This window comes from Ostrinia nubilalis, chromosome 3, assembly GCF_963855985.1.
Source record: "Ostrinia nubilalis chromosome 3, ilOstNubi1.1, whole genome shotgun sequence".
NCBI lineage: Eukaryota > Metazoa > Arthropoda > Insecta > Lepidoptera > Crambidae > Ostrinia > Ostrinia nubilalis.
In genome coordinates this window covers 4,270,987-4,292,265 of record NC_087090.1, presented here as the reverse complement: position 1 = coordinate 4,292,265, position 21,279 = coordinate 4,270,987, and the positions used below count along the sequence as shown (strand labels likewise).

Here is a 21,279-nt window from a genome sequence, read left to right as displayed (position 1 = left end):
AATTAGTAATTTACATATTTATGCTTCAATACAATAGTTATTTATGTACACGAGCAAAAACATAGCGACCTTAGCCTCAATGAACCCCCATTGTGCTTGTTGCTGGCGCGCTGTGAAATCGGTCATATTTACAATACTTCAAGAATTCCTAAGATATTTCATGTATTTTTTAAACGTACTAAATAATCGTCATGAAATAACATCAAGTAAACAGTAATTTAATTAGTAACCTACCTACTTACTCGTATCTTATTTTGTTATAATTATAGAAGCATCATCATATTTCGTTTGTTCTTTTAATATTTGCACTTTTGAAAGCTTTTAAACAAAATGGCTGAAAATATGCTTAAAAATATCGCAGGAATCTAAACTGTTTAGTTTAGATTCAAAAATTCAATAATACTACGACTTGCAATACTACAACGTTTTGAACACCATTGAATAAAGCCATCAATTTAAGCAAAAACAAAGGAGTGTTGAAGTGCGTGTACGCATCCTGCGTGACTGTAGGGATGTGCATCTTGTGCAAGATATCCTAAGTACATAAATCACATCACCATTGTTGAAACAGTTAAGTGGATCTTTAACAATCGAATAGAGGATCCATTTATTACATTTTGCCTTTTTCGTTTGCACAGTTACTTAGTGAATATCTCTATCTATTTGACTAAGTGCTCTAGTTAGCATCTACGACATATTTCAGCATCATTGCATTGTATATTATATTAGATCTTCGCGATGTAGAGTCAATTTTTATATAATCGAATGATTTTGCGACTTATTATGACGTTTATATCAGCAAACAATTAGCACAATAATTGCAGGCACATGACTCAGAGCCTTAACACTTCGACAGTCCAGGGTCACGACAAGTGTTTTACAATTGTATGGCTTTTGAGAATAGAGGTGTTTACATACCTACTTCAGCATCGTTCAAACAAACTTTACGGGTTTTCCAATTCTTTTTTGTTCAGTAATTCAGTATCAGGATGTCCAGATTCGAAGAAACTATTTGACGAAGAAGTGCTAAGTCTGAGCTAAGCTACAGTGTAATGGCGGAAAATAAACCACAACAAAAGTGTTAATTTGTTCAAGAGCAGTGCACATAATTTGCTTAAGTCGTGTCGCGCCGTTTAGCGAGTCAAGTGGCCGGTGATGCAACGCTGCACGCTCGACTGCATGACGGCGGACGGTGGCAGTGCCATTATGTTAGGAACGTTACGACGAATTACGCGACACTCGTTAAGTCATGTCGATCTTAATCCTCCGTTATCGAGCTAGCCGATGAGAATTAACGCAGTGATATAACATGCGATACGTGAAAATCAATGACGTTTATTCATCATCATCATCATCATCATTTCAGCCACAGGACGTCCACTGCTGAACATAGGCCTCCCCCAATGACTTCCACATCGCACGGTTGGTAGCGGCCTGCATCCAGCGCCTTCCCGCTACCTTTATCAGGTCATCGGTCCACCTTGTGGGTGGACGTCCTACGCTGCGTTTTCCGGTACGTGGCCTCCATTCCAGAACCTTGCTGCCCCATCGGCCGTCAGTTCTGCGTACTATGTGCCCAGCCCACTGCCACTTCAGCTTGCTGATCCGTCGGGCTATGTCAGCGACTTTAGTTCGTTTACGGATCGTTTATTATCGACGTTTATTATCGAGCAGCAAAATCATTAAAACGAATTATTAATAGAGAGCAGAGCTTTTATCCACGTCGGTTGACGGTTTCCTTCAAAAATTTGGGTCAACCAAAATATAGCACAAAGAGAAGATGCTGTGATAATACTAGGGAAACAGCAGGATGTGCAAAGAAACAGTCTCTATACGATAGATCTGTGCGCTAGATATCCATCATGGGAAGCCATCCGGTAGGTTGATTGAAATCGATGTATAAGTACTTATTTAAAAAAAATGTGATAAAATGTGATATGAAAGCTTTGATAAAAGGGGTACTTATTGGAAGACAATTTTCACTCCGATAGTCTAGTAAAGGCGTGCCAATAACCTTCCGAATTCATCTTGTAGTATAGTTCCTTACAGCAGAGTAGTATCATATCAGTTACTTTGATAAAGCCGATTTTATTGCTTTGGAAAGCGAAAGTATAAGAGACTGATGTCCCCAATAATAGAAGACACAAGATACATGTGTGTCTGCAAATAAGACAACAGGCATGTGACAGGCGAGTCCGAAGCCTGTTTACACACTGTCTCGTCTAGGTTGCCTAAGTTTAAAAAAAAAGAAAGTGTGTCGCTGGTCAGTCTCTACAAGGAATCAATAAAGACTATTTCTAAATCGCTCGTGAAAGGCATCACATTATTGTTTGTGTCTACTGTATTTGCGTGTAGACCTGTGTGTCTCTCTGTAGACAATGTACGAGTAATATTCATTACACTAGATGTGCCCGCGACTTCGTACGCGTGAAAGTAGTTTGAATAAATTTCCCGTTTTTGCAACATTTTTCAAATTAGACCAGTTGCAGTAGATCCTGAGATTAGCGCGTTTAACCAAACAAAAAAACAAACTCTTCAGCTTAATAATATTAGTATAGATTATAGAATATACCAAACCAACGCGAATTGATCGCGAATTTATCGGCCACGAAAATTTCATTAATAGGTAAAGTATAGAGGTGTTAAAATGTGTTACGATTACTATACGAGTGTTTATAAGTCAAAAGATGGATATTGAGAAGCGAAGCAATAACATAATAATAACACAGCAGTTATTAGAGAGAGAACTTATACACTCAACATCAAATAAACCGCACCTTTCGCGACGCGAACTTTAAAGATTTTCTTCTGACACAATCATGGTGCCCCAACAATATTGGTGTTATTTGAAAGCCCAATAAATATCCTTAAAGAAAAACACATTTAATTTCTTAATAAACGATTAACATATACCGTAAATGTGATTTGAAAAAAGACCTCACTTTGGGCTCACCTCTGGGATCAATTAATATATAAAACCAAATAATAGGCTATAAAACCAAATAATGATCACAAGTGTCCTCTTTAACAGATGGATAGCGATTAATCCCAACTTAACAGTTTTATAGCCATAAAAGTTGGCTCAAGCGTAACTACCTATTTTTTGAAGAAGTGACTCTGGATCCTTCTAAAGACACATTTTTGGGGTAAAAACCTTTCCTTTAATGAAATGAAGTTTAGAACTAGGCTTTCAAATGGTACCAATGTTGGTGGGAAGTGGGGATGCATACGTTTGATAAGTGCTTGTCGCGGGAGGTGCGATTTATTTGATGCCGAGTGTATGAATAAATTACTTGAGGGAAAACATATTATGTAAATGGATAAATCCTTTCATCGTTTACCTAATGGTGTATTATAACATCGTTTATCGTTAATTGATTATTCAAGTTCTTGCTTAGTGCATCGCGTTAACGATCATTTTCTATTCATTACAGATCGGGCCTGTGACCACATGCCGCCGTCATCATGGTGATCGTCACTAGGGTGAGTAATGTTTATAACTCGTTTTAAATTAGATTTATCTTGCCTGGGATTTATTCTACGTGAACGCTGTAATCATTCACTGAAATATTAGTGAATGATGAACGATAGACGTTCATCATTCACTAATATTTTGTGATTGGTTTACAACATCTTTGTAAAATAATATGAGGTCATTTCATAAAGTATTAAGCTCTCGAGTACTTTTCTCTTTGCTGAGGATCGTATGTCGTTGCGCGCCTACTTTCTTTTAATTTCGAAATCGTTTCCCAAAGTGTGAAGTCTTAATTCCCGCTATCTTCATAAATGAAGACATGTGGTGGACGTGTCATGTCATATTAGATTAGAAATCTTCAATGTAATAAGTACCAGTACATCTTCACTCGAAAGTAAATGGGTGAAATCACGACAATTTGTGGTATAAAACATAGTAAGCACTTAGTACCTAGATTACATAAAACTAGCATTGAAATGGAAATGCTGCCTCAGTTTGTGGCTAAAACCCGCGACCATTCGCTTGCAGAGACATTGGTCAAACTAACCACTGAGCTAATACAACAATATCGGTTATAGACATTTTCATGCGATTTTTACGCAATGAGCCGGGGTGGGCAATAGAACTCTACAAAAACGTAACGCAAACGTTTACTAGTAACAATATATTTGAATTAACATTCAGACTAACGTAACGTACGTACCTACTTGTATCAAATGAAAATTCCAAATATTTTCTTTTTCAAAACCTTCATGACACCCCTGTATACATTTACTGTAAGTAGTAATAAGTAGAAACCAAGGTAGAAACCGAAGCTAAAAGGCTGTCATATGAAACATTGATATGGCATGCAATCAGAGGAAATGTGCATTCCTCTAGGAAAACGACGGCTTAAGTACCTCCGATTACATGCTAATGCAGCTGCATAAGGAGTCGGCAAATTGCAGACATTTGCTCACAACCTCGTAACTGTTGGACAAGTTTACAAATTATTCGAAGAACACGTGACATGCGAGACTCCATTTATATCGTTATGTACCACCCTCTAACTTATTGGGAAATAGCTAGCTATGATCACTACAGCAATAGAACATCGGCGTCAAGGATCAAGCTCCGAATTTTATTGCCTTACTTAGGTCATTGCACCTACCTATAATACCTATTTCAATATTAGTAGGAAAGATTCACACTTATGTGAAAAGAGTATTCAACTTAGAACAAAAACAGAGTCGCTACGTTCTAGTATACGATTCAACGCTGTAGATTTTTCGTTAAATACCTACCTAGGTACTCTGGTTTTGAAAACACGTCATGTTATGGCACAGACATGTTTTGGGAACAATGACTGTATCATCCGATCATGAATAATGGATGGACAGTAAACCGTAGAGTCGGATATTTGTAGGTTTCATTGCAAGTGCAATAACACTTTGGGCGGGTCACTACTATGGGAAAGGTCTCGTAAATTCCACTGGACAGACACGCGATTTTGCTGAGTTGGTCGAATTGATTGCTTAACATTCCTATTAAATTACTCGTGGTGCAATCGTTGTTTTGTTGTGCTGCCTACATAAAACTGTATCTATATAAATTATACCATCAAACCTCGTTATAAAAAGAAATCAAATAGGTGTTTAATAATATGTTTATATCTAGGTATTTGGTTTCGTGACGTATCCACTTTCAGGCGCGGATCCAGCCCTCAAAAAAGGTTGTGGGCACAACCACCAAAAGTGAGAGTTGGATCATTATATGCCCGGACGATAGGCATGTGCCTATCGATCTTATCAATAGATCATAATTAAAACAAGCAAATTAGGGTTGTGGGCATGCCCACAACGGTGGATTCGCGCCTGTCCACTTTGTTTTAATATAAAAATGAAAAGCTGGAGATGAGCTTTTCTTTTATGCACAGCGTCACGTAGTAGTTTAAGTGTTCTACAAAGTAGCTACATATTTGTATTTGAATATACGAGTACTAAAACTTTTATCACACGTTAAACTTATTTAAGCATGTAGCCTCTGCAGAATCTATTGCGAATCTTTATTCGGAGCGTAGACGATTAAAAAGTCACGGAATATTAACCTCTTTTGTTACAGCGATAAAGGCCAAACGCATTCAATCTTTTTGTCGGCGAACGCATTTCGAAGTGACTTGTAGAACCTGCTTCATAATTACAAACCAGATTTTTAAGACTCGTGAGCATTGTCCTGATAAATTGGGCCTTGATCAAGCTGCTTCTTTTGAGGGTAGATTTCTTATCGAGATGGAATACTACATAGAAGATGTTTCAGTTACATACGAAGTTAAATAACTGGTAACTTAATGCAAGTGATAAGTAATTTCATTCTTGAGTGCATCGTGCAAATGGCATAAAAGTTACAATGTAAGATTACAGAATTGAAAAATATTCCGTTTACTTACAGAATAAATCCAATTAAAAATTGTGATTCTAAAGATTAATTCGTGAATGCAAGAATGGCGTGGACGTGTCTGATAAGAATAATCTTTATGGGAATTCCAATGTGTATTTTAAAATGATTGCAATTCAGTGCGAATGATGCCTTCCTATATTTTTGTAAGTTACTGCATAACCAGCATAACATGTACGAACATCAATTTTCTCAAACATAAGCGAACGAGAGATAACGTTGTTTTAAACAATATTACAACACCTATCGCGATTTACGTCCGTGAAATTGGTTTAGTTAATGTCATAGCGACTGATAATGAATTATTATTCTCGACAGCTAAAAGGTCTACAATCTGTGTCATCTATCTAGGCCGACGCATATTGTAATTGGGTAACCCATATACGAGTGGATTGGGCGCGGCTCATTCCCCAGGTTCCGATCAGTGCGTTTGGCAAGTACGGATGACAGCACATTAAGCTAAACACTGCGGCCTCTTAGCCACTTGTAATAAATGCTATTTTGCAATAAAAATGTAAAGTCTGATGTGCTGTCGACTGTACATTCCGTCAGCCGCCGCTCAGCATCCGCGGGTCGTTCACCCCGCGCACGCGCAGCGCGTGAGAACTCTTTCATTAAGCAAATATGGGCCTTTTCGGAAAGTCGGCTTTGTCATACTCATACCTATATGGTAATGGTAGGTGGAAGGATTGACATAATAATCTCGTTCTCTTACGTAAATATTGGTGAAATCGAATTCCAAGCAACGTAGGTATGCTTAACTCTACCAGACATAAGACTACTTACTATAAAAGAGTTTTTAAAAGCTTGTACAGAAGTAACCTGATTTTGTTTACTTATCTTATTTCAATTAATTAACTAAACAAACGAATCTCTTACACAATAATTAAATTAACTTTTGAGTAGGTAATCGTTTAATTTGTTCGACGCTTTAGTTCTGCTGCTTTAAGTTTGTAACTTTCGATTTTTAAGTAGTTCTTAATTACAGCCTGTCAAATAATATGCGATAAACTTCGAAAAGCATACCAACAGATTCGTTAAAGTTTGCATAAAGAGCTAGTATCAAAGAAGAATCGTCCTTATCAATTAATGAAATTAGCATTAAAAATCGCTCTAATTTGCTTCAAAAGGCGAACCCAACTAAAATAACACGGAAGTGTCCGAACCGTAGCGAAAGAGGCAACAATAAATATAGGTGACCGCAAGTTGTCCACCCAAATCGAGAGCGAGAGTGGCGCGGGCGCACAGCGCTTCGCAATAGCCGTGGGCGAAGACCTAGGAGCAGGCTGGCCATATCGGGTTTCTAGAGGACATTGATGCATTAAGTAAAGCGAAGTGACGCATTTGAAGCTGACGAATTTGAAAAAAAAAAATGCATAAACAAACATCTTCGGTCTTCAAAACATCATAAATTATGAATATTTATCTCGTTGCCGATTAATACCTATTGGTAGACGCTGAATTTATTTTTTATTTACTTTACTAATTGGCAACATAAGAAACTACGTATATTTATATTAACAATTTCAAATTCTATATCTACATATATACAACAAAATGTTAACAAATAACTACTAAACTAAACTATAACTAAATAAAAAAAAAGGGTAAAATAAGAAAGAAATCAATTGCGAGTTTATAGTCTTGTAAAAAAACATAATTTTGAAATCAAATGTTGTTCTAGCAATAGACTTCAACGTATTAGGAAAATCAGAGCAAATCGTTTTCTTTAAACTGGAGTTCAATTATTACAAAACTTAACATCATGCAGGTAGACCATCGAATCCTTAAAATTACTTAATTATTATCTTTGTGAAACTTGAAACTACTAATTACGTAAAGATTGTTTTTGTTGCTGTGAGATTTCGTGCAACGCATTTCTTATTTTAACACTGGCCAGTAACAATCCGCACGCATAAAAGAAAGATATCATATTGACGTATTTTGGTTTATTCTTTTGTTTTCTCCATTTAAATGCAAACTAGCTTTTAGGCATCATCTTATTTCTGTTTTAACGTAAATAGAGACAATCCAATTAAAGCCTTTTGTTAAATCCGATGAATTTAATAATCGATAGGCACGAGTAAAGTATCCAAAGGTGGATAATTTAGGCGAAAGTTTTTTTGTAATAATACATCTTTAACTGTCATTTGTTTTTATCAAGAAGCGTCATGCATACTTAAGTTGATTTTGTTATTCATCGCAAGTCTGTTCCTCAGTCGACCTCAGAGGAGAGCACGGTCAGTACCTACTCCGATAAAGCTATTGATTAACACTCCAGTAACAGCTGAATTTAGTCTGTGATTATGTGACAATGGATAGCGTGCTTTATTTTGAGGTATTTGTGTTTGTTATGCTTACTTTTAAATGTATGGTTTATTATAAATGTTGCGCTTTTAATATCTATAGACTAGTTTCTGATACATAACTTTATGAATTTTAATAACTTTTACCCCAATTTAAGCACGCCGATCAAATGATCTGTCCGTTTTTTATTAAGTACCTACCTCGATAAAATTCATCTTTGCCATGTCATCCCGACTAGGAATAGTATGTGATTTTACGTGTGTCTTAACTATGGTTTAGTAAACCAAATCATGAATATTCTTGTTAAAATTCCAAACAATCGACATTTGATTCAGATATTATGTTTCGGCGATATCTTCAGATATCGCTTTCATTTTATACTCGTTTTACTAGTTATTTTAATGTTAGTAATCTTATCATTTGGATCAAACTACTTATTTAAACTACATTTTATTGTAATCATAGGCAACAACATCCGTAGCTCATCTCCCCGTTTTAAACGGCTCTATCTATAAATCATTACTTCTACTTTCACAAAGATTAAGATTATGATTGCTATAACAGTTAGCCACTTAACTTACTAATGTTTTGTACCTCAGCTGTTAGATGTAGATTATGCATCAAGGAGGTTAATCAGGGGTTGCTTTAAGGGTGCCGTATGTGCAGATACGGAGAGTAGTGTAGCGAAAAGTACCTGTGTAAACCAAGAAAACTTTATCCTCGAGGAGAATACTCTACTTTTCACCTTTGCGAGACAAAAATGCAACTATAGTTTAGTTTCCAATCATACCACGTATTATTTTTTGATAAATAGGGAAGTAACTTTCAGATAAAGTAAGTATAAATCTAATACGAGCATTAGAGCGTTTTTATTTTCCGATAGAGTTCAAATTGCAATTTTATTTTGGCAATATGATTAAAATTTATTACCAAGCTGTTTGCAGTCGGAAATGATTTTATCAACTCGATAAACTACCTAAAGTTACGTATTATCGTACATATTAATCACTTATCGGATTTCATTCAAATGCGCTACTAACGGTGCAGTGTGTTCAATCTGAGATCGATTGGAAAGTTATCAATCGATCTGAAGATGCACAGATAAAGTTCTTGGTATTTTCAATTCATTACAAAGAAGTACTTGGCACCAATTTTAGGTTTATTCGCTGATATAGTTTATTATCATGTTTACTTTTTGACTTTTTTTCGTTTAATTTCAAAGATTTTTTGGCTACATTATTTTTTAAGAGCTTAATTCTTTCCTACTATAATTTGTCTGTTAGAATATAAAGAAGATGAAAGAAGCAGTGACACAGTTAAAGTTATACTTTGTTAAAAACCTATTTTCAGAATCTATGCTTTCAAATAGTGGCAGGTACTCTTTGAATTCTTTGTATTAATCATTTCTGCGCAAATAAAAAGGCACAAGTAGCAACTATTTAGAGAGAAGCCATAGAAGCGCGTATGCAAAACCGATAACCAATCAATGCGGCATTGTTCGCGGCTGCAGCATGACTTTGCCCTTGCGCAACACAACACTTCCCCTTCGTAAGTTGGAGTTGAATGACACATCAAATCATGCTCGAACTTCTAAGCCAGTAAGGTTCGCTATACATATACTTGAGGAATTAAAATAATTTTCAGAAGGAAAGAAACATCAGAGACGAAATTATTTACTGGATAATAGAAAAGTTTTCAAGGATTATTTTTGACGTCACTAACCCTATAACACCACGTTATGTTACGTCACCAAGTATGGTTGTCAAAATACCAAGTTCCTGCAGTTTGCGTCACACCTGCTTGCAAATTATACCTACATTTTTATGTTGAACATGACTTTATTTATTAAAGGCATGTAAATAAACACCAAGTCCTAGTACCTATTGTTGCGTCACTAACATTTTGCTCGTAGATATGCAAAGTTCCTGCAATTTACGTCTTAAAAGGGGAAATAACGATATTACGATAATTATTACCTTACATTACATTCAGGAAAAAATGCACGTAATAATTATGATAAATAAAATAATATGCCTACTTACTTAAAGTAATAATGCGATGCGAAAGTTTTTAATTACAAGAAATAATTTACCAACAAGTATTATAATATGACGTAATCGAATCGAACTAAATGTATACGAAATAGGCCGGAAAATCCTAATTAAAATGGAAACACATCTATGCTCTTAATAATCCTCTGTGCTTATAATGATTGAGCGGTAGAGATGTTCTTAAAACGCATTTTTTGGTTGTTGAATTTACAATACAATAAGTAGGACGTTATCATCATCATCATTTTAGCCATAGTACTTACCTACGTCCACTGCAGAACATAGGCCTCACCCAATGCTTTCCATATTGACCGGTTGGTAGCGGCCTGCATCAAAATCAAAATTATCTTTATCTGTGTAGACTAATCAAATTAGTACTTACAAATCGTCAAATTAAATGCTCTTAAGGAGCCTATACATAAGTATCTCATTATTTTCTTGCCCTACCAGCGCTTCGAGACATCCAGCATCCAGAGCTTCTTTATGATGCCACATTAATAGGGTCGAAAATAGTATCCAAACTTATGAAACCCCTTACATATTCCAGGGCGATTACATATGGATCGAGCCGGTGTCGGGGCGGGAGTTCGACGTGGCGATCGGCGCCCGAGTGCTGGCGGCGGAGGGCCGGCGCATCCGAGTGCGCGACGACGACGCCCAGGAGCAATGGCTGCCGCCCGAGCGCCGCATCAAGGCCATGCACGCAACCTCCGTCCACGGCGTCGAGGACATGATCTCGCTCGGGGACCTGCACGAAGCCGGCATCCTGAGGAACCTCCTCATCAGATATAACGAGAATCTCATCTATGTAAGTTACCAAATCTTTTTAATAGCTAACATTAAAGAAGGATTGTAAAATCCGCGCAATTGACAAAGTGTCTTGCTGCAATTATGTGCAGAGTTTGGTAGAGTAGAATTAATTTATTAGTAAGTATTAGTAGATGACTTTAGATTAATAACTCCCGCTTCAAAATCTCTACATTCGAATTAGTCAGACCACAGACATGTCTAGAAAACCTATGGTATTTTCCTTAGGGATCTGAATAAATCCTGAATATTTGCTGTTTCTATTTAGGTTACGTTTGGCTGAGAAGATAGCATGAATAACACTATAGTAAAGTGTAATACTTATACTGACTTAGATTCACTAAACAATTTTACAAGTCTACTCGTATTTCTACATTCTGAACAATATGAATTAATCAAATAAATCATTTTCTTTTCAGACCTACACGGGCTCAATATTAGTGGCAGTGAACCCATACCAAATCCTGCCAATCTACACAGCGGACCAGATCAAGCTGTACAAAGAGCGGAAGATTGGCGAGTTGCCCCCGCATATATTCGCGATCGGCGACAATGCGTACGCGCATATGCGCCGCTACAGCCAGGACCAGTGCATAGTCATCAGCGGGGAGTCTGGCGCTGGGAAGACAGAGTCAACCAAACTGATCCTGCAGTATCTTGCTGCCATTAGCGGGAAGCACTCCTGGATAGAACAACAGGTGATGTTCTTTGTTCGTTCGTTTCAGCAAAATAACGTCCACTGCTGGACAAAGGTCTCCCCAGGGTTTTCCACAATGAACGGTCCTGCGTTGCCCGCATCCAGGCTCTTCCCGCGACCTTTACCAGGTCGTTGGTCCACCTAGTAGCAGGCATGCCCACGCTACGTCTTCCAGCCCGTGGTCGCTCGCCACTCGAGAACTTTTCTGTCCCAACGGCCATCGTCTCTACGAGCTATGTGCCCCGCCCACTGCCACTTGATTTTAGCAACTCTGCGAGCTATATCGGTAACTTTCTCCTCATTTCTGATTCGATCACGCAGGGAAACTCCGAGCATAGCCCCGCTCCATCGCCCTTTGGGGTGCTGTTCTTAAATATAAATAAAGTCACTGCATGATCAACGATGACATGACATTTTGCCTTGCTTGACTGACCAAGTAACACCTATTTTAATAATGTGTCTTTTTCATTTTAGATCTTAGAAGCAAACCCAATTTTAGAAGCTTTTGGAAATGCAAAAACTGTAAGGAACGACAACTCGTCCCGATTCGGAAAGTACATCGACATCCACTTCAACAGTGGCGGAGTCATCGAAGGGGCTAAAATAGAACAATACCTTCTAGAAAAGTCCAGGATAGTGTTCCAGGGCAGCGACGAGAGGAACTACCACGTGTTTTACTGCGTGCTTGCTGGACTTTCCAAGGAGGAGAAAAAGAAACTGGAGCTTGGGGAGCCATCAGAATACAAATACTTGTCTGGGGTATTAAAACTGTCGTTACTATTTTTATTAGTTTTATATTTGATCATAATAATTTTATTTCGTCTTACTACTAATACAGATTGGGATATATCTAATCTAATAAATCATATCGTCTTAAAATGACGTAGCTGAACTTTCTGTGAAATAAAAATATCAGCTTAATTTGAATATAGTGTGTATTATCAAGTATTTACGAGTAGATCATAAATTATCAAGCAATAAGCTGATTGTGATTTGTAAGCAAAGCTTTAATAATGTTACAGGGTGGAAGTTTCACGTGTGAAGGTAGAGACGATGCTGCAGAGTTCCAAGACATTCGATCAGCCATGAAAGTGCTGCTCTTCACTGAAGCAGAAATATGGGAAATATTGAAATTGCTGGCAGCTGTACTACATTGTGGAAACATCAAGTATGAAGCAACAGTTGTTGACAACTTAGACGCTACTGAAATTGTAGAGCAAGCAAACGTTAGACGCGTTGCTAGCCTTCTAGGAGTTCCCACTCAATCACTGATCGGTGCTCTGACGAGAAAAACATTGTTTGCTCATGGAGAGACCGTTGTATCTACTTTGAGTAGAGAGCAATCAGTCGATATCCGAGACGCCTTTGTGAAAGGAATCTATGGACGGCTCTTTGTGACCATAGTCAGGAAAATAAATGCTGCTATTTACAAACCTAAGTCAACGATGCGAACAGCAATCGGAGTTTTAGACATATTCGGATTTGAAAACTTCGATCACAACAGTTTTGAACAGTTCTGTATAAACTTTGCAAATGAGAACTTGCAACAATTTTTTGTTAGACATATTTTCAAATTAGAACAGGAGGAATATAATCATGAAGGGATCAATTGGCAACATATAGAATTCGTTGACAACCAAGATGCCTTAGATTTAATTGCATTAAAACAACTCAACATTATGGCTTTAATAGACGAGGAATCAAAGTTCCCCAAAGGGACTGATCAAACTATGTTGGCAAAATTACACAAAACACACGGTCTTCACAGAAACTACCTCAAACCAAAATCTGATATAAACACAAGTTTCGGATTGAACCATTTTGCTGGTATTGTATTCTATGATACTCGAGGATTCCTTGAGAAAAACCGTGACACGTTTAGTGCAGATTTACTACAACTGATACACATATCGACAAACAAGTTCCTACAGCAAATTTTCCAAGGAGACATCACAATGGGCTCGGAAACTCGAAAGCGAACACCGACTCTTTCTACACAATTCAAGAAGTCATTAGACCTGCTTATGAGGACGTTAGGAACATGTCAGCCGTTCTTCATACGTTGCATTAAACCAAATGAATTCAAGAAACCCATGATGTTTGATCGAGGCCTTTGCTGCAGGCAGCTCAGGTACTCAGGAATGATGGAGACAATAAGAATTAGAAGGGCAGGATATCCAATTCGGCATAGCTTTAAAGAGTTCGTTGAAAGATACAGATTTTTGATTTCTGGTGTTCCTCCTGCACATAAAACTGACTGTAGAGCCGCTACTGCCAAAATCTGCGCCACCGTTTTGGGTAAATCAGATTATCAGTTGGGACACACAAAAGTGTTTTTGAAAGACGCACACGATTTGTTCCTCGAACAAGAGAGAGACCGCGTACTAACTAGGAAAATATTGATCCTGCAAAGGTCAATCAGAGGTTGGGTCTACCGCAGAAGATTCTTGAAGATGAGGGCGGCTGCAATTTTAATTCAGCGTCACTGGCGAGGAAAATTGCAGCGAATCCGGTACAATAAAATGAAAGTAGGATACGCACGGTTGCAGGCTTTGATTCGAGCCCGAGTTTTGGCTCATCGCTTCAGGCATTTGCGCGGGCACATCGTTTCCTTGCAGGTATGTGTAACCGTATTTAAAATAGATACATTACAAAATCGATAGATTGCGTTAAAAATATTTGTTTTGCGAATCTAGGCGGCAGCTCGCGGTTACCTCGTCCGCCGTTCGTACGGGCACAAGATGTGGGCGATCGTAAAGATTCAAAGCCACGTGCGGCGGCTGATCGCTATGCGTCGCTACCGGCGCATGAAGCAGGACGCGCTGGCGCACACCGAGGCGCTGCGCCTGCGCCGCCAAGAGGAGCAGCGCCTGCAGCACCAGGGCAACACGCGCGCCAAGGAGATCGCAGAGCAGAACTATAGGGTGAGTCAATAAATCAATATCCCTGGACATGTTTTCACGCTGTGCCTTCTAGTTCCAAACTAAGGTAAGTATAACATTAGGTAGAGCTACATAGATGTCATAAAAATTGATCAACACAATTTTGGCGAACTCTTATTTTATTTTATTTATTACACCAACAAAGTCACCTACAGTACATACATAGGATAATTCAGATTAGATAGGACAATTTGGAAGTTTTATTCAATTCTTGTTGTGCGGTTCGCATACTACGTCTAGATGCTTAGCTTTTCTGAAGCCTTAAAATAGAATTTAGAATTTCCTAATAACTTATAAAACACGTTAACAATTTAGATAATAGTGTGTGATTCAGCACGACAAGGTATCTTAGGGAAGTGGTCTAGCAATTAAAAAACATTGTAATAAAATTATCTAGTAATAGATCTACGATAATGATCTTAGTGATAACACGTTATCAATTGATCAAATGGATTTTGAAGTGACATAATTTTGAACATGAAACAAAAATAAACATTATCATTGAACCACACACGTCGATATATCTGTAAGTATGGGTAGTCTACATATCAACTAAATCGGTACATACTTACTAATAAATAATACCTATGAAAAAATATATTTACGAACGTGAAAAATGTATTATCATTTTGTACATTTATGAAGTATTCATCGTAATAATATTACAATCTATACTGTTAAAGTTAAAATAAATTACATAATGAAAGGTATTCCTTTTCAGAAGGTGGTGGTTAGTGAAAATAATATAAACTTGATTAAAAACAATAGATGATAAAATTAACAATCGTTAATATTCTTTATAGGCTATTTACACGTTTATCTGCGTAAATCTTACATTAAGTACTTCTTATCTGCACTTAGTAAGAACAAAGAAACCCACTATTTAAAATTTGATATGATTAGCTCGCCTGTTTCCGTATTACATAATAATACTTTCCTATATTAGTTGTTTTTATTATAAACAACCTTCTTTTCTTTAACAGAAAAGTTAAGTCACTTCGAAAACATTTCAGAAAAGTTCTCATTTATACTATTTAGGCTTAAAAATAAATCGAACAACGAAGAAACTAGGGTTTCATGGTTCAGTCAGTTCGATTTCGATGTACGATTTTTGTTTACTGTACCAAAAGCCAAGAGCAATTGAAAAGAAGGATCATAGTACAAACAAATGAGGATATCGAAAAATTTAGTTTATTTTACAGATTTTTATACGTAATATCTCAAATTACTGAAAGCTAGTGATGCAGGCTAAACGTGCACCTGGATTATTGCTGAGATTCTTTGTTTACTCGTATAGTCAGTGACGTTATTCGTGTAATCAAATTAGTTATTGAGTTTATCAAAGAATAGACGAAATTAAAAAAAATCTCTGTCTAAATAATTAAATATTGATTGATTGAGTCTCAGTACGTTGCTACTAGCTGCTGACTTATTTATTATTTCGTGCAATCAGGTTTGATTGGGCCAATTCCAATATTCAAAAATAATAACTTATCGCCAATCAGTCCTTGTTACTGCCAAAATCAATCAGTAAATCAATGATAATTAAATCAGAGAGTTTATTGTTATCTAAGATCATTATCACCTAATGAATTTCTTCAAATGTCGTAGAATGTTTTTAGTGTTGAAAGCACTAACATCGAGAGTGACTTGTGTATTGTCAGTATCATGAAAAATGCTTTGTTCAGTTCAGTTTTTTATTTAGATACCCTAAAGGGTTACTAATTCGGGTGCTATAAGGTAGGTAAACCAATTTTTCTTAACTTTAATCATAGAAAAAAAATTACTATGTATTTAAGAAATAGTCAATTAATTGATATTTAGAGAAATCTACGAAATCGGTAGAGTTATATCGTCGACATAGTTTCACTTAAATTTATAGACGTGCACAAACCGCAAATTAGAAATACATTTCTTTTTTACGCGTAATATTGTTTGCACCACATTTGGCGTGAATAATTACCGGTTTGATAAATATTTCAAATGAAGTAACGTATTGTGCTGTTGTCAGTCAATCAAGCATGCAACTTATGCAACTCGCGCGCAGTCCAGCCGCGTCGCTTCGTAACCCGCTGCAAGGATGTAATACGCTAGGACCCTTAATACTTACTGGACGTGTTACTAGGAGTGCAGTGATGATGAAAACGTGGCACCACGGTGTTCACTACCATGTGAACGAATATTTGTATTATGTTAGTGATCAGTGTAAAATCTGTGTGAAACTTAATTCATTTTGCGTCATTATAAGATGTTGTGATTTACGATTGATTAGTTTTTACATTGTAGTTTTGTAACTGATCAATTGGCTAGCAACTGTTTCTCCACAATGTCTATTAACTCTAATTACAGCCCAACCCTACCAGAGCGTTTCTCAACGCGACAAATTACCATATTATTATCTAACTAGCAACATTTCTTGCAGGAGCGTATGTATGAACTAGAGCGGCGCGAAGCCGAGTTGGCCCTTGAAGAGAAGCGGCAGTTAGAAGCCAAGAGGACTCTGCTGCAGGAAGCGGCTCGGAAGCAGGACGAGCCGGTGGATGACAGCAAGCTGGTGGAAGCCATGTTTGACTTCCTACCGGACTCCAGTAGCGAGGCACCGGCGCCGAAGGACACGTCGGTGTTTAGCGATTTACCGCAGCCGCGAGCCGATCAACAAGAGGTAAGGGCATCATAGATGACAGCGATTCTGATGAAAAAGCTAATACAGAGTAAGACCGGGAGATGTCAGCATTCAGTGCCTTATAGAAGCTAGTTTACTTTACCAACTTTGTGAAAATCTAAAATCGTTAGTATGGACACGATCGAGAATCCTGATAAATTTTTGCCTAGCAAGAATGAAAATGGCAAAACGGTTTAGTTGCGATGTAAGTTGAATAACATGTCATCGCAATCCATAAAATGCATGCTAAGTAGGTCAATCATGCAAAGTTATTGTTGTAGATATAGCTACGAGTACATACTCGGATTGAAGATTGAAAAATATAAAAATATTGTGACGCAAAATCCATTTTTACAGTTCATTCACATCGTAAGCCTTTGTTGAAAATTGATGATAATTTGATATATGACAGACAGTCGATTTCACTTTAAACAATTTTAATTGGTGTGATTTATTAATTTTAGTAATTCAATAACCGTTTCCCAGATGGTGACACCGATGCAGACAACGTCGGAAGACGAGGAAGATCTCTCCGAATTCAAGTTCCAAAAGTTTGCTGCTACTTATTTCCAAGGGAATGTCACTCATCAATATTCCAGAAAACCACTCAAACACCCGCTGTTGCCTTTGCACACACAAGGCGATCAGTTGGTAAGAACACAAAACCTTTGATATTGTACTTAGAAACGTTCTAGAAAGTTTTTTGTTTTTTAAAAATAACTACGTACCTACTTCAGTATCTATTATGATAATCTTTGATGCAAGCGTTTTGATTAAGTTATCGAAATGTTATTTTGTATTTAATTTCCAATATAAGGAATGCCATTGTGTTGCAGGCGGCACAAGCTTTATGGGTAACCATTCTGCGGTTCACTGGAGATCTTCCTGAGCCACGTTACCACACCATGGACAGAGATAACACGTCAGTTATGTCCAAAGTTACCGCCACGCTTGGTAGGAACTTCATCAGATCCAAAGAGTTCCAAGAAGCGCAATTGATGGGGGTGGACCCTGACGCTTATCTGAATAAACAAAAGCCAAGATCCATCAGACACAAGCTCGTGTCGCTGACACTTAAGCGCAAGAACAAGCTTGGAGAAGACGTCAGAAGAAAATTACAGGTCAGTTATAATCTCAATTTGCTTTAGTCTTTAACTATAGTTGTTTAACTGATAATGCAAGTACCTTGTAAAAATATGCCCGTATCTTTTCAGGACGAAGAGTACACAGCAGATAGCTATCAGTCCTGGCTGGAGTCACGTCCAACTTCTAATTTGGAAAAACTCCATTTCATCATTGGCCACGGTATCCTCCGAGCTGAATTAAGAGATGAAATTTACTGTCAGATTTGCAAGCAACTGACCAACAATCCGTCGAAATCATCACATGCCAGAGGATGGATATTGCTGTCATTGTGTGTTGGTTGTTTTGCTCCTAGCGAAAAGTTTGTGAATTATCTAAGAGCTTTCATCAGGGAAGGACCTCCTGGTTATGCTCCGTATTGTGAAGATCGCCTGAAGAGAACTTTCAATAATGGAACTAGAAATCAACCACCATCTTGGTTAGAGCTTCAAGCAACAAAATCAAAGAAGCCTATAATGTTACCCATAACATTTATGGATGGTAATACAAAGACATTACTTGCTGACTCAGCAACAACAGCAAGAGAATTATGCAATCAGTTATCTGACAAAATTGGCCTACGTGATCAGTTCGGCTTTTCACTATACATTGCTTTGTTTGACAAAGTTAGTTCACTTGGAAGTGGAGGTGATCACGTAATGGATGCAATATCACAGTGTGAACAATATGCAAAAGAACAGGGAGCACAAGAAAGAAACGCTCCGTGGAGATTATTCTTTAGAAAAGAAATATTTGCTCCATGGCATGATCCTACTGAGGATCAAGTTGCTACTAATTTGATTTACCAACAAGTAGTTAGAGGCGTTAAATTTGGTGAATATCGCTGTGACAAAGAAGAAGATTTAGCTATGATCGCAGCTCAACAATATTATATTGAATATGGGCAAGACATGAACACAGAACGCCTATACACTTTGCTGCCAAACTACATACCAGACTATTGTTTGACTGGAGTAGAAAAAGCAGTTGACCGTTGGGGAGCTTTAGTTGTGCAAGCTTATAAAAAGAGCTACTATGTAAAAGAAAAGGTGCCCGCATATAGGGTCAAAGAGGACGTCGTCAGCTATGCTAAATTCAAATGGCCCTTATTATTCTCAAGATTTTATGAAGCCTACAGAAATTCGGGTCCTAATTTGCCGAAAAATGATGTAATCATTGCAGTAAATTGGACGGGGGTTTATGTTGTAGATGACCAAGAACAAGTGTTGTTAGAATTATCATTCCCAGAAATTACAACAGTTTCCAGTCAGAAAACAAACAAAGTATTTACTCAAACGTTTAGTCTGGCAACGGTTCGTGGAGAGGAATTCACTTTCCAAAGTCCTAATGCTGAAGATATAAGAGACCTCGTAGTTTACTTTTTGGAAGGATTGAAGAAGAGGTCCAAATTCGTGATAGCTTTACAAGACTACAAGGCTCCTGGTGAAGGTTCCAGCTTCCTGACATTCCAAAAAGGTGATCTGATAATTTTAGAAGAAGACAGCACAGGTGAATCAGTGCTTAATAATGGTTGGTGTATTGGCCGATGTGAGCGATCTATGGAAAGAGGAGACTTCCCTGCAGAAACAGTTTATGTTTTACCAGCTTTGACAAAACCTCCTCCAGATATTCTATCATTATTTTGTCAAGAGGGTGCACAGCATGGTCGTCGCATACCAACAAGTAGTACACTTAATGGTACTGAGACTAGAGACAAACCTCATACATTATTGGAATATGCCATGGACCACTTTAGATTACCACCAAAGCGCACTGTTTCCAAAACTCTCACATTGTCTACAGCCAAGCGAGGAGGAGCTGAAGAATTATGGAGACATTCTAGGGAACCAATTAAATTGCCTCTATTGAAGAAGTTGCAAGCTAAAGAAGAACTGGCTGAAGAGGCATGTTTTGCGTTCACTGCTATATTGAAATACATGGGAGACCTCCCATCTAAACGACCGCGTATAGGCAATGAATATACTGACCACATCTTCGACGGACCACTGAAACATGAAATATTGAGAGACGAAATATACTGTCAAGTGATGAAGCAGCTCACTGACAATAGAAACAGAATGTCGGAAGAGAGGGGTTGGGAGCTGATGTGGTTAGCGACAGGATTATTTGCGTGTAGCCAAGGTTTACTTAGAGAATTAACATTGTTCTTGCGAACTAGAAGGTATCCAATTGCTCAAGACTCACTCCAAAGACTCCAGAAAACTTTAAGGAACGGCCAAAGAAAATACCCTCCGCATCAGGTTGAAGTAGAAGCTATTCAGCATAAGACGACTCAAATCTTCCACAAGGTGTATTTCCCTGATGACACGGACGAGGCTTTTGAAGTGGACTCGTCGACAAGAGCGAAGGACTTCTGCCAAAACATCGCGCAGAGACTGAATCTCAGATCTAGTGAAGGCTTTAGTTTGTTTGTTAAGATAGCTGATAAGGTGATCTCGGTGCCCGAAGGCGACTTCTTCTTCGACTTCGTTCGGCACCTCACGGATTGGATCAAAAAGGCGCGACCGACGCGTGATGGCATCACACCACAATTCACTTACCAGGTATTTTGAAACATATTTTTTTTTAGCCGATGTTGAACTTGGAAGAAATTGTCTAATGTAACGTTATTACTTTATGAAATTGTTATGTCTTTATTCTGGACTGAATCAGGTTATGTATTCAAATCCAAAACAAGTACTAAGCAATGATACGATTAGCTAAACTTTATAACTTTACTAGCGACCCCCCCCCCCCTGCTTTGCACAGGTACAATTTATTGT

General features: G+C 37.8%; 1 protein-coding gene across 2 annotated transcripts in view; it reads left to right on the top strand.

Annotated features, from left to right (window-relative positions):
* The window catches only part of LOC135087641 (myosin-VIIa), a 40,153-nt gene that overhangs the window by 14,010 nt on the left and 4,864 nt on the right, over nt 1-21,279 (top strand). For both annotated transcript variants that reach the window (XM_063982379.1, XM_063982381.1), the window contains exons 2-11: nt 3,435-3,483; nt 10,814-11,074; nt 11,493-11,771; nt 12,245-12,529; nt 12,793-14,388; nt 14,467-14,694; nt 17,135-17,374; nt 17,861-18,025; nt 18,211-18,495; nt 18,589-21,060. In XM_063982379.1, the coding sequence (XP_063838449.1) occupies nt 3,466-3,483; nt 10,814-11,074; nt 11,493-11,771; nt 12,245-12,529; nt 12,793-14,388; nt 14,467-14,694; nt 17,135-17,374; nt 17,861-18,025; nt 18,211-18,495; nt 18,589-21,060 (5,829 nt within the window). In that variant the 5' untranslated portion in view covers nt 3,435-3,465. The remainder of the gene's footprint in view (nt 1-3,434; nt 3,484-10,813; nt 11,075-11,492; nt 11,772-12,244; nt 12,530-12,792; nt 14,389-14,466; nt 14,695-17,134; nt 17,375-17,860; nt 18,026-18,210; nt 18,496-18,588; nt 21,061-21,279) is intronic.